Source organism: Cetorhinus maximus, chromosome 29, assembly GCF_964194155.1.
Source record: "Cetorhinus maximus chromosome 29, sCetMax3.hap1.1, whole genome shotgun sequence".
Lineage (NCBI taxonomy): Eukaryota > Metazoa > Chordata > Chondrichthyes > Lamniformes > Cetorhinidae > Cetorhinus > Cetorhinus maximus.
The window spans coordinates 14959299-14983118 of record NC_135907.1 but is presented as its reverse complement, the minus strand read 5'-3'; the positions used below and the strand labels follow the sequence as shown (position 1 = coordinate 14983118).

Sequence of the window (23820 nt, the reverse complement as noted above, 5' to 3'; positions counted from 1 at the left end):
CTGACAGCACCTGAGCTGGTACAGCTCGATTCACATCTTCCAACATTTTCCTAGATAGTCGTTTGTTGGTACAGAACTTGAGTTTTACTGAAAAAAGATGCTATTTGTCTTACACTCATCAGGACAATTTGCAACAATACCAAACGTAAAGGGAACAACAATTAATACTTTGTGGGGTTGCTGATTGGTTGGCAAGTGGACTCTGATTGGTATGGGTGTTGCCATAGAGAATGCACCAGTTAACTGATGACCGACTAACTGAAGTATAAACTGTTGTTCCCTTTACATTTGATATTCTTGCAAATTGTCCTGATGAGGGCAAGTCAAATATCTTCGACAACATGCATCTTTTTTCAGCAATTTCCCTAGATCTTAATTCCAGCACTAAATTATTCCTATACTTCTAGAGGCTTACACCCAATAACTATCCTGCAACTTATTTTAAAAAGACAGGCCATTATTTATTTATTGTTTAAAACTTACTGCTAGCAATCCCCAACAATGTAGGGAGCAAAAAGTTAAGCCCGCAAAGCAAGTAAAAGAACAAACTTGCATTTATATAGCGGCTGTCACAGCCACACGCATCCCCAAAACCTTTTACAATCAATTAAGTATTTGTTAAATGTAGTCACGGTTGTAACATAGGAAACACAGCAGCCAACTTGTGCACAGCAAGATCCCATCATCAGATAGCCTGCTTTAGTGCTGTTGGTCGAGCGATAAATATTGGGCTGTAACTTCCAAGCTCTCCAGCATCGTATTGGTGGTGGGCGGGTGGGAGGGTGCCCCAAAGATTCATTGGGGAAACCCCTTCAGAAGGTTTCAGGTAAGGTTTGCACAGTACTTGCCCAGAAGTGCAAATTTCCTCTAGGCAATTGCCCTGCACTGGGAACCATCTGAAAATGTGACTTAAATCGCAAACTTCAGAAGGTCCCGATTGGGTTACATCAATAGTTACCCAGAAAAAGTTAGAAGGATTAAAACCACTTTTAACTTCTGGGCACTTATCTTCTCCCTGGCTTGTCAAGGGCCTTTGAACTTCAATGGATCTTTAACTTACCTGGTTTACGGCAGCTATTGCTGTTAAAAAAAAAGTGGATTGTAGCCTCCTTCCCTTTGACTCCGCTGCACTTTGACACTAGGCGTTGCACTGCCTGTATTTTGCCGGGTCTGAGTTGGAAGGTCAGGCAAGATAGGATCAAAAAAATATATAAAGGTAATGAATTGATTTGTGTTAAAGTAAAAGCTGCAATAAGTGGAATCTTGTTGGTAATTTCTTCATTTGGGGGTTATTCGGTAAATTTGGGCATTTTGGTTTACGGTTCCGTCACAGGGATGGTTGACACCTGTGATTTTGGCAGCAGGAAAGGCAAAACTGCCGCCATGTTCCTCTTAGTGCTACAGAGACATAGACATCATCTTATCTTATCCCAGAAGGCACAAGGGTGTTAGATGTGGTATCTTACTGTGGCTTTTTAAAGACAAAATAATTGCATTTATATAACACCTTTCACAATATCAGGACATCCCAAAATGCTGCATAGCCAATGAGGTACTTTTCAAAGGGGTGGTGGCGTAGTGGCATTGTCACTGGACTAATATTCCAGAGACCCAGGGTAATGCTCTGGGAACCCAGGTTCAAATCCCGCCACAGCAGATGGTGAAATTTAAACTCAATAAAAATCTGGAATTAAAAGTCTGATGATGACCATGAAACCATTGTTGATTGTTGTAAAAACCCATCTGGTTCACTAATGTCCCTTTAGGGAAGGAAATCTGCCGTCCTTACCTGGTCTGGCCTACATGTGACTCCAGACCCACAGCAATGTGGTTGATTCTTAAAATGCCCCCTGAACAAGGGCAATTAGGGATGGGCAATAAATGCTGACCTAGCCAGTGACGCTCACATCCCATGAATGATTTTTTTTTAAATGTAGCCGCTGTTGTAAAGCGGTAATAAACTATAATAGGTAATAACAAAATTAGTGTAAAGGCTTCCTTTGAATGTCACTGGCCAATGATAGGCATCCAGAAACAAAAATCGGACATGCGAAACTCCTAGAGCCCAATTGAGAATCAAAAAGGAAAGATGTTTTCTACTGGTGACACTAAATGGTCATCCACCAGTTACCTGCTCCAGCCCAAACCACCAGCGCACCCTCCCCTCACGCCCCAATTCAGGTATGCCTTGGTAGACCAAAGAACCACAGAAAAGATAAGGTGCAGAAAGAGGCCATTCAGCCCATCGTGTTTGCACCAGCCAAAAAAAAGAGAAACTAGCCGCTCATTTTAATCCCGCTTTCCAGCACCTGGTCCATAGCCTTGCAGGTTACAGTGTTTCAGATGCAGATCCAGGTACTTTTTAAATGAGTTGAGTGTTTCAGCCTCAACCACCAATTCAGGCAGTGAATTCCAGACACCCACCACCCTCTGAGTGAAAAAGCTTTTCCTCTTGTCCCCTCTAATCCTTCTACCAATCACCTTAAATCTATGCCCCCTGGTAATTGACCCCTCAGCTAGAGAAAACAGGTCTTTCCTGTCTACCCTATCTCGGCCCCTCAATTTTGTGCACCTCAATTAGGTCATCCCTCAGCCTCCTCTATTCTAAGGGAAACAACCCCGACCTATCCGATCTTTCCTCATTGCTGCAATTTTCAAGCCCTGGCAGCATTTCCGTAAATCTCCTCCGTACTCTCTCCAGAGCAATCATGTCCTTCCTGTAATGTGGTGACCAGGACTGTACAAAAAATTCCAGCTGTGGCCTAACCAGCGTTTTATACAGTTCCATCATTACCTCTCTGCTTTTGTATTCAGTACCTAGTCCAATAAAGGCAAGCATTCCATATGTCTGTTTTTTACCACCTTATCCACCTGTCCTGCCACTTTCAGGGACCTGTGGATATGCACACCAAAGTCTCTCACTTCTCCAATCTCTCTCATTATCCTCCCATTGTGCAACATTCATGGAAATGAATAAAACTTCTGGACAAAATGGTTTTGCTATTACTTTATCATTCATACTTGCAATACCCGCAATGGACTTTGACCTGGGATATAATTAAGACCGTACTTTAGAGAGAAGAAAGACTGCTTCCTTATCAATCGGCTTTTAAGTGCATTACGTCAAAGAAACAATGGCCCAGCATTTGCTGTGCAATCAACAGTTCAACCCTCAGTGTTCAGGGTCATTGCTCCAATCAAACTCTCAGCAACTTCAGGAGTTTGGACATGCTTAGAAAAGCATGGAAACTCAGAAGTTACTCCTCCTTCGGTGCTCTGTAGAGGTACTCTCAGACTGCAATTTCCATTGCAATCATGACTTAAAAACTTCCCCTCTAACATTATAACTCTTGCTGCAAAACCCTTGAAAAATGCTGACTGGGGAGTAATTGAGTTTACAACAATTCAGTAACTTCACAATCACTGCTAAACAACCTCACTAGTCCAGACGAGCAAAGTTAACGTTTGCGGAATGTCAGATTTCTCGACAGTGTTAGAGAATACTTTTTTAAAAAGCATTCAAAAAATCATTTTCAAAAAAAGTCTATCTTTAGTTTAGCTGCCATCTTAATATAGTCATACATTTATTTCACAATCAGAAAACTTAAGTTGAAAGTGAAGGATTTTAAGCGTTTTGGTTTGCAGTGTGTGAAACGTTAAATGTGATTGGTTGCCTGTCTGCTTGCTGACATTACCGCTGCTGCATGCCAAGGCATCCCCTTGACTTGGTGACAAAATTAAACTTCCATCGGGAAAGGCAAAAACCATGCCACAGATATCGCTAAATCATTGAGAGGAAATTTCTTCAAGGTCAGCGGTAAATACCAAAAAAATACACTTTATTCATAAAAATATATAAAATTACATTCCTAACAGTTCAAACTAGACATTACTGAAAGTGCAACTAGTTCAAGTACTTTCCATGCAGCATGGGGCACTCTGCAAGTGCAACGAAAGGGAATTCAATATAGTGTAGTACACACCTCCACCACGCTGTGTTAACTCAAAGTTATTACAATTACACAGCTCTTCCCTGAGGCTTTTCCCTGCCTGGTTGATGTCCTGTAACTACAAAGCTGAAAAAATAAATCTTTCTAGTCAGAGCTTCCATCTCACTGGGGAGGCTTCAGGCCAATCCACACCCAGCAACCTGCTCTGAAAACTCTGCTCGGCAGCTGCGAAAATTACACCACAGCAACTGAGGCAATCCATAACAATCTAAAACAATCAACAACATTCTAAACCAAAAAATCCACAACATTATTTTAAAAGAAAGGCAATTTTCCCTATCTCCTAATGTTAACAGATGGATCCTTTAAAAAATTCAAGGCTCCAGATCCAGATCCACATGTTCGCCAAAAACTAATCAATTCTCTCTTGGGACGTACCCTATCTGTGTACCAGGTTTTGTTGAAATCTGTCCATTAGTTTTTGAGATATATTGGGCCATAACTTCCTCAGAGCGGCAATCAGTGTCGGCTTGCTACTCCAAGCCCATTTACCTTTACCAAATTTCTTCTGTGCCTGTTTTGCCTGACCTTCCAATTCAGGCCGGGCAAGATCCAGGCAGCGCAGCTCTCTCCAAAGTCCAGCACCATTGAATTGAAGGAGGACATACCCCCTTTTTTTTAACAGCGCCAGCTGCCGTAAAGCAGGTAAGTTTAAAGGTCCCATTGAAATTGACAGGCCAGGGAGAAGGTAAGTGAAAAGGATTGGGTGGGGGGGTGGGTGGTAGTGTTCTGAGGTCGGGCGGGGATGAGAGGAGAGGGTTGGACATCTGGAGTGGTGTGGGGGGGTTTCGGACATTGGGAGGGAGGCCATAAGGCGTAGGAGCAGAAGTAGGCCACTTGGCCCATTAAGTCTGCTCAACCATTCAATGAGATCATGGCTGATCTAATAATCCTCAACTCCACTTTCCTGCCTTTTCCCCATAACCCATGGTTCCCTTACTGATTAAAAATCTATCTCAGCCTTGAATATATTTAGGACCCTCTACAGCCCTCTGTGGTAAAGAATTCCACAGATTGACTGCCTTCTGAGAGAAGAAATTCCTCCTCATCTCTGTTTTAAATGCCCCCCCCACCCCTTACTCTGAGATTATACCCTCTGGTCCTAGACTCTCCCAAAAGGGGAAACAACCTCTCAGCATCTAACCAGTCAAGCCCCATAAGAATCCTGTACGTTTCAATAAGGTTGCCTCTCATTCTTCTAAACTCCAATGAGTTACAGGCCCAACCTACTCAATCTCTCATAAGAAAATCCCTCCATACCCAGGGTCAACCTCGTGAACCTTCTCTGCACAGTCTCCAATGCCAGTATATCTTTCCTTAGATAAGGGGGCCAAAACTGTCCACAGTATTTTAGGTGTGGTCTAACTAGTGCCTTGTATGGTTTTAGCAAGACTTCCCTATTTTTATACTCCATTCCCTTTGAAATAAAAGCCAACATTCCATTTGCCTTCCCTATTACCTGCTGAACTTGTATGTTAGCTTTTTGGGATTCATGCACGAGGGCCCCAAGCTGCACTGCAGCTTTCTTCAGTCTTTCTCCATTTAAATAATATTCAGCTCCTCTATTCCTCCTGCTAAAGTGCACAACCGCACACTTTCCCACATTATATTCCATCTGTCACATTTTTGCCCACTCACTTAACCTGTCTATAGCCCTCTTTAGACTCTGTCTTATCCTCACCACTTGCCTGGGGTGGTGGGGGCTGAGGGGTGGTTGGGCATCGGGAGGGGGTGGTGGGGGTCAGTTCAGGGAGTAGGATTTGGGCCCGCAGGAGGGGAGGGGGTGGGGGGAGTGCCAGGGGAGCAGTCCTGTGTGGGTGGGGGGGGAGGGGAAGTCCCATGGAGGGTCGCTGGCTGGGAGAATAGGGGAGGGTGGGGGCAGTCCCCTGGGGGTGAGGGATGGTCAGGGCTGTCTTTGGAGGAGGTGGGGGGGAGGGGGAGCGTGCGAGCAGGTGGGGGGGGGTGAGTCCTGTGGGGGGATTGGTCCGGACCTTTACAATAGTTACCCAGAAGTTAGAAGAGATTTTAATTCTTCTAACTTTTTCTGGGTAACTATTGGCATAACCCAGGCGGAACCATCCGAAGCTTGCAATTTAAAACCGCATTTTCAGATGGACCTTGGAATGTGCAAGTCTGCGATACTGGGTCGTGGACAACTCTTTGCATTCGAGGACCGGCAAGTTTCAGGTAGACTAAATCCAGGCCAGTAGCACTATGTCAGGGTTTGGGAGCTATTACTCTAACTCAGCACAATAAGACCAACCTCAACCATCACCTGTACCAAGGGAGGAAACAGAAGCGAAACCGAAAATATATTGCCAAAGGACTGGCTGGATGGGAAGACACACCTGTTTGTACATTATTTTTATTCATTCATGGGACCGCAGGGAAGGCTGGCATTTATTGCCCATCCCTAATTGCTCTTGAGAAGGTGGTGGCAAGCCTCTGCAATGAACCACTGCAGTCCATGTGACGTAGGTACACCCACAGTGCTCTTAGAGACGGAGTTCCAGGGTTTTGATCCAGTGACGGTGAAGGGACTGCAACTTAATTCCAAGTCAGAATGGTGTGCCACTTAGAAGGGAAATTGCAGGTGGTGGTGTCCCCATGTATCTGCTGCCCTTGTTCCTTTAGGTGATAGATGTCATGGGGTTTGGAAAGTGCTGTTGAAGGAGCCTTGGTGAGTTGCTGTAATGTATCTTGTACATGCCGCTGCCACTGTTTAACATTGGTGAAGAGAGTGAATGTTTAAAGTGGCAAATGTGGTGCCAATTAAAGGGGCTGCTTTGTCTTGGATTGTGTTCTGCTTCGAGTGCTGTTGGAGCTACACTCATCCAGGCAAACGGAGAGTGTTCCATCACACTGCTGACTGGTGCCTTGCTGATATTGGAGAGGCTTTGGGGAGTCAGGAGGTGAGCTACCCGTTGCAGAGTTCTCAGCTTCTGACCTGCTCTTGTAGCCACTGTATTTATATGGCTAGTCCAGTTCAGTTTCTGGTCAATGGTAACCCCAGGATGTTGATGGTGAGGGATTCAGTGATGGTAATGCCATCATTAGGGGAGATGGTTAGATTCTCTCTTGTTGGAGATGGCATTACTGGCATTTGTGTGGCGCAAAAGTTACTTGCCACTTGTCACACTTAAGAGCCCAGCCAAATGTGTGGATAGTCTGCTTTTCCTTTCAGCTGTAATCATGATCTGTTGCAATTAAACTCACTGTGCACTTGTTAAGATTAGGAAAAAAGTATATACTGTAGCTAGCAAGGAAGTTAATATGAATGAAGACGTAGCAATTTAGCCATTGAGTTTACACCGTTTACTAATGTGCTACAACAGCAATACATCTCTTCCCCAGGGCTCTCCATCTCTCTCAATGCTTCATATTCCTATCCAACAGATCAGCTGCTCCAGCTTAACATATTTCCCTTCAGATGAGATTGAGTATATTAAGACTTGCTGTATATATTTAATGCAATGCTGTTTCAAAGCAGGTTAATGATGAACCACTTCTGAATCAAAGTCCATTTAATCCAGCAGACATTGCCACCTATCCTGTGTCTCATGTAATTACAGGGCATGGAATTTCTGACCCGCTTTACGAAATAGGCAATAGTGGTAGGACAAGTCACATGTGGTAAAATTCTCATTATGATGTGATGACTTCCTCCCCTCTTTAAAGAAAAGTCACTGCACTTAGTACTGTAGTTTACCCTATATAGACTCACAATGAAGAAAAATGTAGAAACTTTTATATTTACAAGAGCGTCACTGGACATGAATTTGGGCAAGCGACAACTCCAAAATATTAAATCAGAGGTTAGCAGAATGATTTATTTTTATAGAAACTTTTAAAAATAATTTAAACAAATTCTGTTGATGGCATCATCATAGTAATCTTTTGGGAAAAGGAGCAATAAAAAGAAACATGTTTAAATAGCATTTGCATCATATTCTCAAAACGTCTCAAAGTATTCCACAGCCCAATGAATGCCTTTTGTTTTTGAAGTGAAGTTACTCATGTAGGCAAACCCAGCAGCCTGTTTGCATAAAGCATTGTCCAATAAACAGCAAATGAGAGGAATGACTGTGGCTTTGGTTAAGAAAGGAATGTTGGCAAGGACACCAGAAACACAATGTTCAGCACCAATCGCAACTCCTCAGGTACTGAAGCAGACTGTGCTCGCATGCATCAAGGCCTGGACAACATTCAGGCTTGGGCTAAGTGCCACACAAGTGCCAGGTAATGACCATCTCCGCAAAACAGAATGTAACCATCTCGCCTTGATGTTCAACTGCGGAATCATCAACATCCTAGGGGGGTCTCCATTAACCAGAAACTGAACCGGACCAGTCATATGAATAACGTGGCTGCAAGAGCAAGTCAGAGGCTGAAAACAATTTGGAGTGTGATCGAATGACTCTACTGGCCTGGACGAGCTCAGCTCCAACAAGAAGCTCGACACATCCAGACAAAACAGTCCGGGTGATTGGCACCCCATCTATCACCTTGAACATTCACTCCCTCCATTACTGACACACAGTATCTGCAGTGTGCATCATCTACAAGATGTACTGCAGCAACTCAGCAAGGCTCCTTTGACAGCACCTTCCAAACCGGTGATCTCTACCACCTAGAAGAGCAAAGGCAGCTGGTGCATTGGAACACTACCGCCTGTAAGCTCCCTTCCAAGTCACACGATCCTGACTTGGAATTATATCACTGCTCCTTCACTGTTACTGGGTCAAAATTCTGGAACTCCCTCCCTGACAGCAAATGTGGGTGTACCTACACCCCACGGGCTGTAGTGGTTTAAGCGGGTGGCTCATCACCGCCTTCTCAAGGCTAATTAGGGATGGGCAATAAATGTTGACCGAGCCGAAGACGCCTACATCCCATGAATGAATTAAAAAAAACTTCTCCTAACTACTTAGAAAGTTTTACAGGATTTTTACCTTCCATTTCAACAGGCAAGTTTGAAGTCTTAACTGAGAGGTTTGTAACTCAGTACTGCACGTAATTGTGTAGTTCATGCGCTAATGCTCTGGAGTGGAGCTCGCAGCCATTATCTTCTGGCTGAGGTAATGGTACCACCAACTGACAAACAGGAAAAGACCATTTGGCCCAGCTAACGTTTTGGCAATAAAGGGCAATGGTGAGGTGAAAGGTGAGGGTTATGGTGCTTTAGAGGAGGTGCGTGGTAATAGTTTAATTGTAATAGCGTACGTTGATTCAGAGGCAATCCCCAAAATGGCCTCATTCTGATACCTAAAGGCAGTAACATGAGAGTACATAGTCACAATGTTCAATGCTACTTCCAGAAATGGGGGACTGACAATGTTCTGGAAATAAACCTTCTCTCTAAATATGAATTTGCTGAAAATTTTCTGCAGCCTTCTCATCTCATCTTCAAACCTTTCACTTTCATGCTCTCCCAGCAATCTCCTCTAACTACACTTCTCCACACAAGACATCTACTCCTCGTCTACCCGTTTGCTACTCGCACTCCACACTGCTATTGAAGGCTGGTCCTGCAGCCTTTAATATGTGGAATTCGCTTGTCACTTTGTCTTGCTATCTCCTCCCTTTCTAAAAAAGTTCTCCTTGGTCTCCCTCTCCATATCACAGTGCTTCTTTTCCATCTCGTTTCAGCTCAGACATCTCATTCTGAGATATACTAAATAAATGAGAGCTGATGTATTCTTGCCAATTACCAGCAGCCATCTGTGATGACTGAAATTTTCCTTCCAGGAGTCCAATCCAGCCGTTTGGGGAAGTGAGTATGCTTTGTTTAAACAATTATGGTCTGAAAACTTATAGTTATCTTTTTATTGTGATCATATCGTACACTATTAGTGAAAATCAAGATCATAATTTCATAACTATGGATGACCAAACAGAGGCACGCTGTATCCCAGTTTTAACCTTTTACATTATATTTTCCGCAGATGTGATGCTTATGTATTTGAAATTATTTATCTGTTTAAATTTCAAAAAGGCTAATCAGAAGAACAGCATTGACATGGCCCAGCAAGTCACACTTTTCGTAAAACACAACCACCAAAACCGAGTGCATAATTTAAATAAATTAAAACATACTGTTAAGTAAGGCAGTCAAGTTCAGTCATGAAAACAAATTCGGTCCATCACGTTTGCCCATTTCTGAGGAAGTGTGTCATCTATTCTATCATGATATGGGCTTGCATTAATATAGCACTTTTCACAACCTCAGGAGGACTCCAAATGCATTGCGGCCAATTAAGCTCTTTTTAATTTTTAAGTTTAGCCTCCATTGTAATGTAGGAACACAGCAGCCAACTGGTATGCAGCAAGCTCCCACAGATAATGCCATGAGGTTTTTTTTACACCCAGCAGGGAAGGTGGACAGGGCCTCAGTTTAAATGTTTCATCCAACCAATTCATTTCTTTAACTCAAGCTAAACAATTAGCTTAGAATATCTCGAGGCTGTCTTAAACCCATGTTCTAGGTTAACTAAATTGGGGTAGTGGAGGGGGGGGAAGAGAAACTATATCTCACTGAAGTGTCATTTCTCTGTATTTACTCTTTCCTGTAATAAAGAACCAAAAAACAATATTTTCTTCCGCTCTCACCACTACACACAAGTACATTGTTCTTAGAGGCGACATAGAAGTTTAAGAATTCCCATAATACTGTGCTACATAACAAAGTGTTGTGGGTACTGTAGTTCACACACATTTTCCCCAATTGGTTAATTAACAAATGATGATGATTGGTCCACAACTTATTGGTAATAGCTTACATTGTCCATTTGGTCTGATAAGGCCACAAATGTTTTCAGTTTCTGACACACACTAACAACTTTTCATCATCAACTTGGAAAAATGTGTATCAGCATAGAAGAAGAACAAGTAAAAGAAAACAGTAATATATAATGACCATCTATTTCGGGTACCTTGGCTGTTAATAATAGTTTATCTTCGTCAGCTCAAGAGTCTGAGTAACTCTGATAAATCAGCATTAAAAGTAACTGTAAGAAGGGTTATATCTAGACATATGCACAAAGTATTCCATTCCACATGGTTATGATTTTTGTTATGTTTGATATACTTTCAAATTTATAGGGATCACATTGACCCATCATCCCAGCACTGAGTACTGCTGCTGCTATTTGCAGAGTTGATACCCAATTTGTTAACCTACAATAAACTCAGTTTTTTTGAAGAGGAGGCAATAGAAATGTTTCCAGCTGATTTGATAAAAGCACAAGAGCTTGTGAAGGCTATTCAGCCCATCAAGCCTGCTCCTAGTTCCCACAACTCAGGAATTAGCCACCACTGATACAGTAGTCATCCTACTCAAATACAAAGTGCAGGTGTGTCAGCATCTGTGAAGAGAAATGGTAGGTTTATGACATTTATGGAGGTGTACACTCTAGATCAATATTTCTTCTATATTTTTCTTCATGACTTTCTTTCTACAAGGCACAAAGGCTCTTGAGGCCAGCCACTGCATGTCTGTGTTGGGGTATAATAGGTGCATTGTAGCACAAAGCAGCATTGCTTGGTTTTAATAATCAGCATTAAAAAAATTAAATTTATAGTGCATCAAATATTCAGTCAGTTCCTGCAGCATTAGTATGGTAGCTGCTTGCAGCCTTTACTTTGTTTTTCCTCTTTCTTTTTCCTCACCAAAGTCAAGCACTTAACAGAAGCTGGGTGAGTTGTTGGATTCTCTCCCTTTCCTGGTGGATGTAAATCTGAGTGTCCCAAAGCATGTTGACTAAAATAGCGTCGTCAATCTCATCCAACATCACATCTGTCTTCAGCTGTGAATTAAGCCTGGATAAGAAATGACAGCATCAAATCAGGTTCATTCAAAAAACTCATTCACTCAGCTTCCTTACACAGTCAGAGTCAGCAAGTCTCCCCAGCTGGTTTACTCTGCAACAGAGGTGCCAGCTAGCGCTGCGGTAACAGCCTACCCTATAAACCTCACTGATGGATGAGGGCACAACACGGAGAATAGGTCAGTCCTGTGAAACAGTCCAGCCCGGCAGGGTGACAAATACAGGACATGCTCTCCCACAGCGTGAGTCACGAAGCCTTGGAGACATGCATTAAATCGAGAGTTTCAGTAGGCAAACATTTAATGATAATGATGTCCTACTACACAACTCCAGGACTTGTCAAAATTCCACCCACAGTCTGGATTAATTCAGTAGAGTGGAGGTCTACCACGCTTAAAAAAAAAAGTAAAATCTTTAGAGCCCATGTCCGAACTTTGTGCCTTCGTGGAGACTTCTAGGTAACATAAAAATTATAAAATTGATGTTGCCATTAAATTGCATAGTTCTCAATCTGCAGATAATAATGGCTCTGGGTTTCTGATTGATGATTAATCTACTAATGAAACAAGTGCAATAAAATCAGCTCTTTCCAAACCTCCAGGCCCACAAAATTAAAACATGACAAACCAACACACAAAAGATTTGCCTGCACTTCATTGGCAATACTGCAAGGGCTGTAAATGGTATCAATGACTCTGTTTGATCATTCAGTCTGAGTGAGCATCATTGTACAATGATACTGGGCACAGCTGTATTGTCCAGACTGTCGTTACCAAGATCCAAAATGTAACGGCCACATGTAATGGATAATATATTCGTCTCAAGGCCATAATGCTCCAAATATCACATTTTAACAATATGCAAAACAATCTTAGAAGAAAGCCAGCCTGCTAGAAAACCAGTGCTAGTTTGGAGCAAAATATTTACAAACAGGCTCCAAGCAACCTATAAGTGATCTCAAGAATTTATGAGCATCTACGTTTACCTGAACTTGCCTCTTTAGACCACTTTCTGCACGGAGAATCTGAGCAGTAGTCTTAAAAGGCCAGGCCAAGTAAAATACTGCCCCAGTTTTGCAGCTAAACATCACAACCAGATTACTCATGAGTAATGTTTGCATTATCTACTAAAAGTAACAACAAAAAAGATGTACAACAGTTAATACAAAGCAATAGTCTAATCTCAGGGGTTATAAATGATTCCCAATTGAACTGAAAGATTTGAGTGTGCCTTGGGACTTGCATCATTATCTGCAGAATAAATTAATCTATGCCAAGGGTTGGAAGTGACAGACACGACCCTCCCACCCACTCCCATACTGAAGCCTCTGCTTGATGAATTAAATCCCGAAATTCCCTCCCTAACAGCACTGTGGGTGTATCTACACCACATGGACTGCATGGTTCAAGAAGGCAGCTCACCACCGCGCTCTCAACGGCAATTACAGTTGGGCAATAAATGCTGGCCCAGCCAGCAGCAAACACATCCCGTTAGAAAATTTTTTAAAAATACCTGAAATATGGGATGTCCACCATTTCACACCAGGCTCTGGCTCGATCCACTGCTCGACCATCAGAATCAGTGCACTAACAAACAGAAGGTGGAGGTCCTGTTATGACACTTACTCATGTATTTAGGTTCTCTCCACACATAGTCCAAAGTGGTTCTGTTTTCTCACTGCCACACGCCCTGCACTAGCAGAGCAGCCTGCCACCAGTTCCAAAGAGTAACCAATTTAGGTGTAGCAGTGTGGGTTCAGGAGGGCTTTAATATTCTTTAATTTTGAAAACAAATATCCAAGGTATACTTTTTTTTTACAAAAGTCTCATTATTTTAGTGATGATAATTATATTAAAACCTCCCGCAAGCAAAAGACAAATACATCAACACTCAACACTAGATGGTCCTTGGATACTCAAAAGAGTTTGGTCAGTTTGTCTTGTGCCTGTCATTAGTGAGACCGGCACTTGTTATAAAAGCCAGTGATGCCCCATTTTTCATTGAAACACCAAAGCAAATGGTGCAAGGACTGAAATGAGCAGGAGCAAATATAATGCAAGCTAAGTCATTAGGTGATGCCAGGCTTGGGTTTGAAGGTTGCAAGAGTTGGAAAAGGTAACAGAAGTCCTGGGGAAGAATGAGTGAGTAACACATGCTGTTACAAAGCCTGATGACATAAGGAGAGGAAAGGTTCAAAGGAGCATGATACATAGCAGTAAAGAACATGAGGCAGCCAATCATTCAGTGCATTGTACATTTGCTACTTTACAATAATCACCAGTTTGAAGCTTATCTGGAGAGGAGTAAAATGTAGATTTAATTTGGATTTGAACTCATGGGAAAGGTGACAAGAGTCACAAAATAACAGACCTAAAGATTCCTTAAATGCCCCACTCTAAGGAATAGTAAATTCACACAAGGGAAAGAACAAAAGCATACTCCGTACATATTCTACTTACACAGTCAACCACCATCTTGCCCAATTCTCTGGCACCAAAGACTGTTTTAGCCAGTTCCCAGGGATTGGAGGGGCGGAAGACGTCAACAGAAGTCACAGGTACCTGTGGCGGCTTCCCTGTTCCAAGAGAAACAACAATGCCAAGCTTCTTCACCTGACTCCCTTTGCCCTACAAATTGAACATAGCGCAAATAAAAAGGACAAACTGTCAAACTAAAGTTACACAAATGGTATTTTGTTACTCACCTTGAAACATTTATCAATTAAATGAGGGTGTATTCACAAGTCTTTTTCAGACCATTATTTACAACTCGTTACTGGAGAGAGAGTGGTGTTCGCCACTGATTGCATGAACTCCATTCTTCAATACCTGTGTCAACTGGGCTACTTGTCACATGGGATCATGCATAGCAAGGGTCAATTAACTGTTTGACTGCAGAGTCACCACAGTTGAGTTAAATCTGGTCCAACCTCGACCTCATCTGGCCTCAACATATGCTCACTTCCAGGAAGATGCCAATCAAGAACCCCACTGATTTTCCTTTTTGTGCGCTTCCTTCTGTAGCCTGGCTCAGTCATAACAGCCTTAGCAACATTCCAATCGAGATCAGTAAGATACAAAGATCATGGACCAAACCAGCCTTTCCTGTCCATCTCACACTATGCGATCCATTTACCCTCAGAACCATCGGAAGAGCAACAAGAATGTTTAAATCGATCTTTTAAACGTACAGCACTTTCTCCTTGTCATGAAAAGCCGATTATGGCCACTAATTACTAATGTGCATATTGAACTTTTTAAGGAAGACCTGTGTGTTTTTAAGGAAAAACAAGCAAGTACACTGAGCAAAGGATGGCTGATAATGTAAAGTGACCACTTTCTGGAAAGTTCCTATGTGGGTTATACTGACAAACCTGTCCTGAGAGAACAAGGAATGCCACACCTGAAAAGGTGTCATGGCCTTCTTCAAGCAGAGACACTTGAAAGGGAGATAAGAAAGATGCAAAAGACTGAACTTTAATCTCCTGTGATTGCGAAGACTAAAGTGTCTCAGTAGTCACCCAAAAATCCATCTCCTGTTGATTTATATCTCAGAATGGGTAAAAGTTCTGATATGAATGCAAGGCTATTTCCTCTCCTGGAACACACAGGGGAAAAAATGGATTAAAAAGCTAGCTGCAGAGCAATGCAGTGTGTGCTGGTGTGTTGTGAGAGTGACAGCACAAGACGACCAACTAGTTACCCCTGCAATTGCCCCTTAGCAAATGTCTCCAAACTGACTGCAAAACTACCAAAGTCATTTCGACCAGAATCACCCAACTTAATGGCCGCAATGTATTGCCATCTATGCCTCACGGAGAAGCCAAAAACTGATTCGTATATTTTTAAAAACTTTTATTTGGACTCTTAACTTCTCGTTTCTGATCTGCGTGTGCGTGTGTTGCATTTTTCTTATTTTTCTTGGGTTTTAGTAACTAATAAACTTACTCTTTTTCTGACTCAAGAAAGCCTGGTTAAATTGGCTCCTTCTAAAAAATTTGGGCTGGGAAAAAGTATCCACGGAGGAAGGGATCCCTTTTAAATTGCGACCAAGGGGGCTGAATAAAGAAGGGGAGCCAGCTCATTCCTCTTCACCTGGAAGCATACGAAATTGGGGTCCCGTTCGGGAAGTTAACAAATTGGGGGACCTCGCCCGGGGACCAGTTGCAACACCCTCTATCTCAAGCTATATGGTGTTGCAATGAACAGGTGGACCCTTCAATGTTCACGTTCAATGTTTCAAAATCAGCATCACATTTCCAAGATTTTAACAGCAAAAGGACACATTTCCACAGTTTCTATATATATTATACATATATATGTAGGATTAAATAGACATAGAATAATTGTTCAAAATCACTGTTAAGGGTGCAAATCTCTAGGCAAGGAGTCCTTTGTCCAACGCAGAAATATAACGTAAAGGATAAAAAAAAAAGTGGGTAAAATGTGGCTGGAATTCCTTTTGGATGGGATTACTTTTCCATCTAAAATACCCATGTTTCTAACTAGGTAGCAATTGGATCCTTCATGAACAATTTTTGTTCTAGTCTTTGCAACAGCAAAAGCAGCAATTAGAAACTAAACTGGCTTCCTGCATTTGTCATTCAATTAGCAGACTTATGAAATAAAAGCAATGCCAACCTTTCTCTTCAGATTCTGATTGTATTCATGAATTTCAGTCATGGCGTCCAGTGTTGGATTATTCGCAAGTAGCCCCCCATCCAGAAAGCGGCCCATAGGTCGGAAGTAGGTAGGGGCTGCACCGCTGCATCGAGCAGCTCGCCACACTAGCTGGTCTATTTGAAGGAAGGTCACAATTTAGAACATACACATGATATGCTTTCCCTAACTGGCTGTTTATATGTTACCTTTTCCAATTTGCCACCAACTTTTGCCTGCCAGGTGCGTGCAGTTACTCACTGACCAAAGATGGACATGTAATGGTGGTTTTCCATGCGGTAACACCAGTGTGGTACCATTTTTAAAAGGGGTTGTTTCCAGTTCAATTGGAACTTCCAAAGCTGATCCTTCACTGAAGGTGTCTCCAAGAAGTTCACTGTCCTCTTTCATGTCAATCACTGTCATGAAGCTATTAACGTATATAATATAATTAGAAAATATTTTTCTTTTAAAATAGAGGTTTAGTCTGTGGGTGTTTAATTGGATTAAAGCCAGCTAGGATGGGTGCTTTGATGTGTACTAGTTTTGAGACGTAAACAGAGAGTTAGAATGCATTGTTTGAATAAGGCATTCAAGAACTGGGGTGAAAACTACCACCTAGCTAGCAGATACCAAGCAATATGTTTATAATAATGCTAATAAAATTGGTGCTATGAAAGGGGTTTTATTGTTAAAGGGTGGAGTTCAAAGAAGCTGGTGATGCAATGAGAATTTACATTCAATGTGCAGTGCTAGGTATAACTTCAGCAATTTTGTATGTGTAGAGCAGAGGCAATGTGAGATCAAAAGCAGCTGTCAGCCTCCAACTGCCTCCACAGGAACCAACGTGAAAAGAACCTCATTTGAATCTGTAAGGTGAAAATGCTTTGCCTGGTGTCTGGTTAAGTCTATGGGTTGCTGTTGCCTTAATGGAGATTAGTTTGTGAATTTGTTAAAAGTTATGATCATAGCAATTTGTAGCCATGTGTATATATTCAATTTGCGTAAATAAATAAAATGTTTCACTTAGCCTAATATAAAGCCTCTCGCGAACTGGTGGCATGATTCCTGACTTTAGAGTTGCAGCTCAAACATAACACTTAAAATTATAGGTTATGATTGTTGTTTAAAGTTTCCCCTCTGGGATTTTTTTAAAAATAACTCAGCTTTACCAACTGCTTGGTTATAACAATCACTCCTCCAACTGTACACAAGACCCATCCAAGTATGACCCAATGGTAAATAAGAACAAAAGACTTGCATTTATATAGCACTTTTCACAATCAAAGTGCTTTACAACCCATTAAATATTTTTAAAAGTCACTCTTGTGACGTAGGAAACGTGGCAGCCAATTTGCACACAGCAAGCTCCACAAACATCAATGTGATAATAACCAGATAATCCGTTTTTCCAATGTTGCTTGAGGATAAATATTGGCCAGGACACAGGGGATAACTCCCCTGTTCTTCTTTGAAATAGTGCCATGGGATTTTTTTTTAACAGCCACCAGAGCAAGTCCTGATGCAGCTGATGATTTAGGCAAAAAGTGTTGGAAGAAATTGGACAGAATGACAGAGCTCAGCTGTTCTGAGAAAGCTCGGACTCCATTATCCAGTTTCATACCGGCAAGGCTCAAACTAGTGATCCAAAAACCCAAATGTGCAGGAGAAGGCAGCTACACTGGATAGAGACACCAACCAATCTCCAACGTATTGTGCATTCCTCAGCAAATGCCGAAGGAAATTCCAGCTCCATGGCAGCCCACATTCTTAGACAGTTTTACATCTGTGTGGGATTGTGCATTAAAAAAAAACATATGTACACATTGTTTTTTTTAAGCATTTTGTAGCACTAATGCAATTATAACTGTTGGGGAAAAGGAAACTCTAGTGAGAATTTGGCATTCTGAGAGGGCTGGCACGTTGTGTTAAACTGTTTATGGAACAGGAGAAAAATAGTTATGGTCAGCTTATGAAAGTTTTGTTAATTTTATGTGATTTGTTTCTCCTCACCCCTCTAAAGTGCCATGGGATGTTTTTCTAGAGATATGATATATAAACTCAAGCTGCGGTGTTATAAGATACATTTTATTTTTAGGAATTTACCAGTTGATGCTCTGCAACTTTGCGCATGGGGGTTCAGGGCCAAGGGCATTTTTTTCAAGTCAAACAGGGATAGGTGATGGGGGGATAACTAAAGTGGCGTGGCGGGAGGGGAAAGAGGCAAATAGAAGGAAAAGGGAGGAGCTAGAGAGAGGGGAAGGGATGAGAGGAAGGAAAGAGGAGAGACAAAGATGAATGGAGGGAACAAAAGAGGGGCAAGAGGGATGAATGAGGAGGGAGAGGGGAATCATTTCTTTGAATTTTCTTTTTCTCTCTTGCAAGGTTCTCAAGTGCTTTGCATTATTTTACTTTAGGTGACTCCATTGCATAACATTATGCTTATAGCTCTACCTGTGGTGCAATACTGCTGCAATGTTGCAACCATACAACTTTTTTAATATCACGCAGATGGTAGAGAGAGTGAGGAGCTCTCATGGAGAAGTTATATTTAACAGAATAGGTTTTGATGGAGTGTGATTAGGGAGAAAACTGAAACAGCGGAGAAAGATTTTGCATACTGTAGCTGGCAAATCTTTAGAAAAGCACAGAAAAGGGGGAAAAATAGATATTGAAAATACCAGGCCAAAGATAGAGAAAAAAATTTCCTGACCAATTAACAGTTTGAAGACTTGATGCGCATGATATACACAAAAAATTTCATTAGGAAGTTATAAAAAGATGTTGTAAATATGAAAACTAACGCTTTTATAAGCCTATAATTTTGCAAAGTCTAGTCAATTTTTTAAGCAACTTTGTCATTTTTCAAATTAGAAGCTTTGATATTAAGTACATGACAGGATTAACATGCTATTCTGCTCCAAAATGACAATTACAGCAATGTCAGGAGCAGAGCAGGTCAATCACATCTTTTAAATGACCTTGTGTTTTGTGAATACATTGTACAGGCAGGATATAGATAAAATAATTAAAAAGTAACTAAAGATTTTTGTGCTCTCATTATGTTTTTCAAGTTTTGATGCATTATGTTGTGCAAATCTACAACTTAGAACAGAATACACAACATCAATTAAAAACTTATTCAAGGTTATCTGGGGGTATGGTAGCATAGTGGTTATGTTATTGGACCAGTAGTTCAGAGGCTTGGATTAATGATCCAGAGAATATGAGTTCACCACAGCAGCTGGGGAACTTAAATTCAATGAATTAAATAAAAACTGGAATCAAAAGCTAGTATCAGTAAGGGTGACCATGAAATTACTGAATTGCCATAAAAACACATCTGGTTCACTAATGCCCTTGAGGGAAGGAAATCTGCTGTCCTTACCCAGTCTGGCCTATGTGCGACTTCAGACGCACAGCAATTTGGTTGATTCTCAACTGTTCTCTGAAATGGCCTAGCAAACCGCTCACTTATATTCACCACTTTCTCAAGGGAAATTAGGGATGGACAACAAACGCTGGCCTCGTCAACCACACCCATATTCTAGGAATGAATTTTTTTTTAAATTGGAAGCTCTGATCCGCAGACGTCAAGACAATGCAAGTTTTTCAATGCGCCTCTTGTGAGATGGGCACTGACACACTTTCCGTTTACCTTTAGGTTGGGTGAGAGCCTGAAACTCTGCTGTCCGCATGTAGGGTGGATCATACCGCGGCTCTGGTGGGTTGTAGTTGCGGAACAGATGAAGTTCTCCAGGATGCCGATCGGCAAGAGTTCCAGTCACCATGACTCTATGGGCAGAGGTGGGGCAGGGCAGGTGAGGATATGCAGAAGGGTGGAGGGCAAAAAACAAACTTCCAGCTTTTACTTGCCAAAATTGAAATTCCAAATAACAATACTTTAATGGATAGTGTAGTTTTGCATCGAGGTAAAGTGCTTTTACTGTAAACAATTCCCCAATAAAGTGGTTAATATAGAAAAGAATAAAGACTTGCATTTATTTAACACCTTTCACAGCCTCATAACTTCCCAAAGTGCTTTACAGACAATGGAGTACTTTTGAAGTGTAGTCACTCTTGTAATATAGGGGACGTGGCAGCTAATTAGAACACAGCAACATCCCACAAACAACAATGTGTTGATGATCTGTTTATATGATGCTGGTGAGGGATAACTATGGTGAGGGCATGGGGAAGAACTGTTGAAATAGTGCTCGGGTTCGTAAACGTCCACCTGACGGGGAAAATGGGGCCTTGGTTTAACTTCTCATCTCCGACACAACAGCACTCTCAGTACTGCGCTGGAATGCCAGCCTAGATTTGGTACTCTGGAGTGACACTTGAACCTGTAACTTTCTGACTAAATTGCAAGAGAGTGCTACCCACTGAGCCATCACTTAACAACCCATCTTTATGCAAGCTTTAAACAAGTGTGTGCATTGCACATCTGAGTTGCCTTTACCTACCCACCACTGGCAACAGTGATATTAAACAAAGCAATAGATAAACTACCTGAAAAGCATGATAGTTCACTTTTATTCTAAAAATTGAAGTGTGAATTTAATATATTTAATTATGATATAGCATTGGGGATTGGTTGCAAGTCAAGGTTAGATTTGTAAAATAGATAATATTTTGTATGTAGTAAAGTAACAGGAGCAAAATAAACAGATGGGAAAACGCAAGAGATAACTAGCTTTCATTGCCATTCTAAAATCAAAAATTATTAACTCACTTTGGTTTGGTGACGTCAGTCATTTTGGTACTTTCCCCAAATTCCTTCTTCAGAAATTCTTCAAGCGGAACTGAGGAAAATGGTCTGGATCCTTTAAAAACTTCATCTTTCATCCGGAAATAAAGGCAACGCAGATATTGCATGGATTTGCCTATGAGTAAGAGGAAAACAATATCCAACAGCGGGAGCCTCAGGCAATGCATGCATATTGAAAATTAGGATAGCCCACATCAAAGTTAGCCAAGATATGTACTGAACCACGAAACATTAGCTCACTTGTTCTCCGAGTGGACACTGACTGACTGGCTGAATGTTTCCAGAATTTTTTGTTCATAGCACTGGACAGTAATCAATGTCCAAGGAACTTTAGCAAGGTACTGGACAATGATCAGCGATCATGAAACTACAGTAAGGTACCGGGGCATAATTCATGTCCATGCAACCATCTTTCTGCAAAGAGTCAACACCCTCAGCACAGAAACAGTGGGGAAAAAATTGGTAAAACAAAAGCAAAAGATTCCTTCCACCCAAAAAATAAAGGAAACTTGATAGACCCAGACTGTTAATTGCATGATGTCTCCCCTTCGGGCAAATTACATTATTGCTTGCAGCTCAAAACCACTCGCAAATGTAACCTGAGGTGAAAGTACTATCTCATTCATTCCTTGTAAAATTAGTTTCGAGTTACCTTCCAGTTTTGTGTATTAGGACACTGGAAAATATTAGCATTAAGCAATAACTGATTTAAACAATAATTGTGCGTAATTGCTTATGCTCTTCTCCTGATAGCAGAGGTGCAGACTGGGGCTGCAGTGCTTCTCTCTCCACTGGCTACTCGTCACGCACATGTCTAGACAGCGAGTGTTTATGATGGGGAAGATCGCTGTCCACATGATATTTCCAGCAAGGATCACTGGACAGTGATCAGGAGAGGGAATCCTGGCTAGTTATGCCGTGCCCAAGGACAGTGAGCTAACTGTAGTGCAACCAGCATTGCCTCGGTTGAAGTTAACTAACTTAACAAGGAACGGAGATCAAAGCTGGGACACTTCCTGTTCAATGCCAAGATCACAGGTCAAAGCAGAGAGACCCTGTTCTGTGTTGAAATTACTTTTCTCGTAGGGCAGACCTGGAATCAAGCCAAGGCCAGTTGGTTGTCCATGGCCAGAGCAGGTCATGCATTTTCCCCAACCATCAGGAAGCCAGGATTTATTTGCACTTCGACCGCAAAATCTAATTTTATTAAATAAAATAGATTTTTGAAAAATTGAATTAATCTCATGAGGATTACACAGTACACCTGTGTGAAGGCAGCGGCAGTGATTTACTCTCTGGATTAGCTTTAGAAGGAAAGAGGGAACAAAGATTCAAATGGAGGCAATTTAAACACATTGAATAACGCAGCTTCTGAAAACCACGCAAAGCTTTTATCCCCCCAAAAAGTACCCACTCTGATACGGAATGCATTCTTCCTGTGGATGGACAAGTACAGCCACAGACGATAAGCTAATACAGATGTCAGTAATTGAACTAGTTGGGTTGCGAGCTTCCTCAACAATGTAGAGTCTGGGTCCAAAAAGGGGTTCAAACAAGATGAATATCAACCCCAAAATACCATGCAAGGAGATGTGTTGGGTTGGTGCCTCCCAGCAACTAGTTATAGTATGGCATTGGTAGGCCCTGGCAGTAAGACTGCCAATTACCGTTTTGGCTGCAGTTGGTGTATGACCTAATAAACCCAGATAGTGGGTGAAAAAAACAACATAATATCACACTTTAAATTTAACTAAAGGGGATAGCAACTACCAGAATAACTGCTGAAATAGAGCTGAGTACTAGATTTTTTTGAAAAGATATATTTACATTTACTGTTACTTTTTTTTAAAAATCAGTGTCACCTTGAAATTCACATCTATGCCCAAGTCAAAATAAGCATAGAGCCACCTGACATTCACATGGACATCTGTATCTTTCAAGAAACACACACTGGTAAATGTTGGTCCACCCCAAATGCCCCTCATGCTCTCCGCCCCCACCCTTCCATCCCATGGGTCCAAATTCTGGTTCAAACTTGCCCACTTTGCAGAGCACTTACCATGTACGATGGCAAGGGCCAGAATTCCACCAGTGCTGGTTCCTGATATCCAATCGAAGAGCTCCCGGATGGGTTGGCCAGCAGTCTGCTCGATGGCAATGAGCAGCTGAATTAGAACAAGGCCTCGAATTCCACCACCATCCAGGCACAGCAAACGATCATATCTGAAAATGGATGCAATGAGATTGAACGCTCCATTTGCATATTTCAGCCCCTCCATAAATGGAGTTTGAGTACATTCGAGAAACTGTGTTTGTGTCTATTCAATTTACTTTCTCACCTCTGGTGCATATATCCATCACTGTCTACAGCATCCACTCCTTTCGATAAGGACCCGACTACAGTGGCAATCCCTATGATATCCTCAAATCCTGAAAACAGAAGGCACTTCTTTCGTTACTGTAAGCTACTCCACCTTTCCATTCACAGGGCAAATTCCCACATCGCTATCAAGTTTTACAACAGGCATTGTTATTTGATTAGGGATAGAGTA

General features: G+C 41.7%; 1 protein-coding gene and 1 long non-coding RNA gene across 6 annotated transcripts in view; one reads left to right on the top strand and one right to left on the bottom strand.

The window, feature by feature from the left end:
- LOC144669291 (uncharacterized) overlaps positions 1–18099 on the top strand; it is a 32003-nt gene extending 13904 nt beyond the window's left edge. The window contains exons 2-3 of the long non-coding RNA XR_013573655.1: positions 9660–9783; positions 17999–18099. This is a non-coding gene — a long non-coding RNA (uncharacterized LOC144669291). The remainder of the gene's footprint in view (positions 1–9659; positions 9784–17998) is intronic.
- pla2g6 (phospholipase A2, group VI (cytosolic, calcium-independent)) overlaps positions 9822–23820 on the bottom strand; it is a 61578-nt gene continuing 47579 nt past the window's right edge. For 4 of the 5 annotated variants that reach the window (XM_078531616.1, XM_078531617.1, XM_078531618.1 and 1 more), the window contains 8 exons: positions 23608–23698; positions 23328–23491; positions 21233–21383; positions 20153–20289; positions 16477–16631; positions 14296–14463; positions 13349–13422; positions 9822–11828 (listed from right to left, as the gene is read on the bottom strand). In XM_078531616.1, coding sequence (XP_078387742.1) covers positions 11684–11828; positions 13349–13422; positions 14296–14463; positions 16477–16631; positions 20153–20289; positions 21233–21383; positions 23328–23491; positions 23608–23698 — 1085 coding nt within the window. In that variant the 3' untranslated portion in view covers positions 9822–11683. The remainder of the gene's footprint in view (positions 11829–13348; positions 13423–14295; positions 14464–16476; positions 16632–20152; positions 20290–21232; positions 21384–23327; positions 23492–23607; positions 23699–23820) is intronic. The other variant, XM_078531614.1, reaches the window with a different exon arrangement.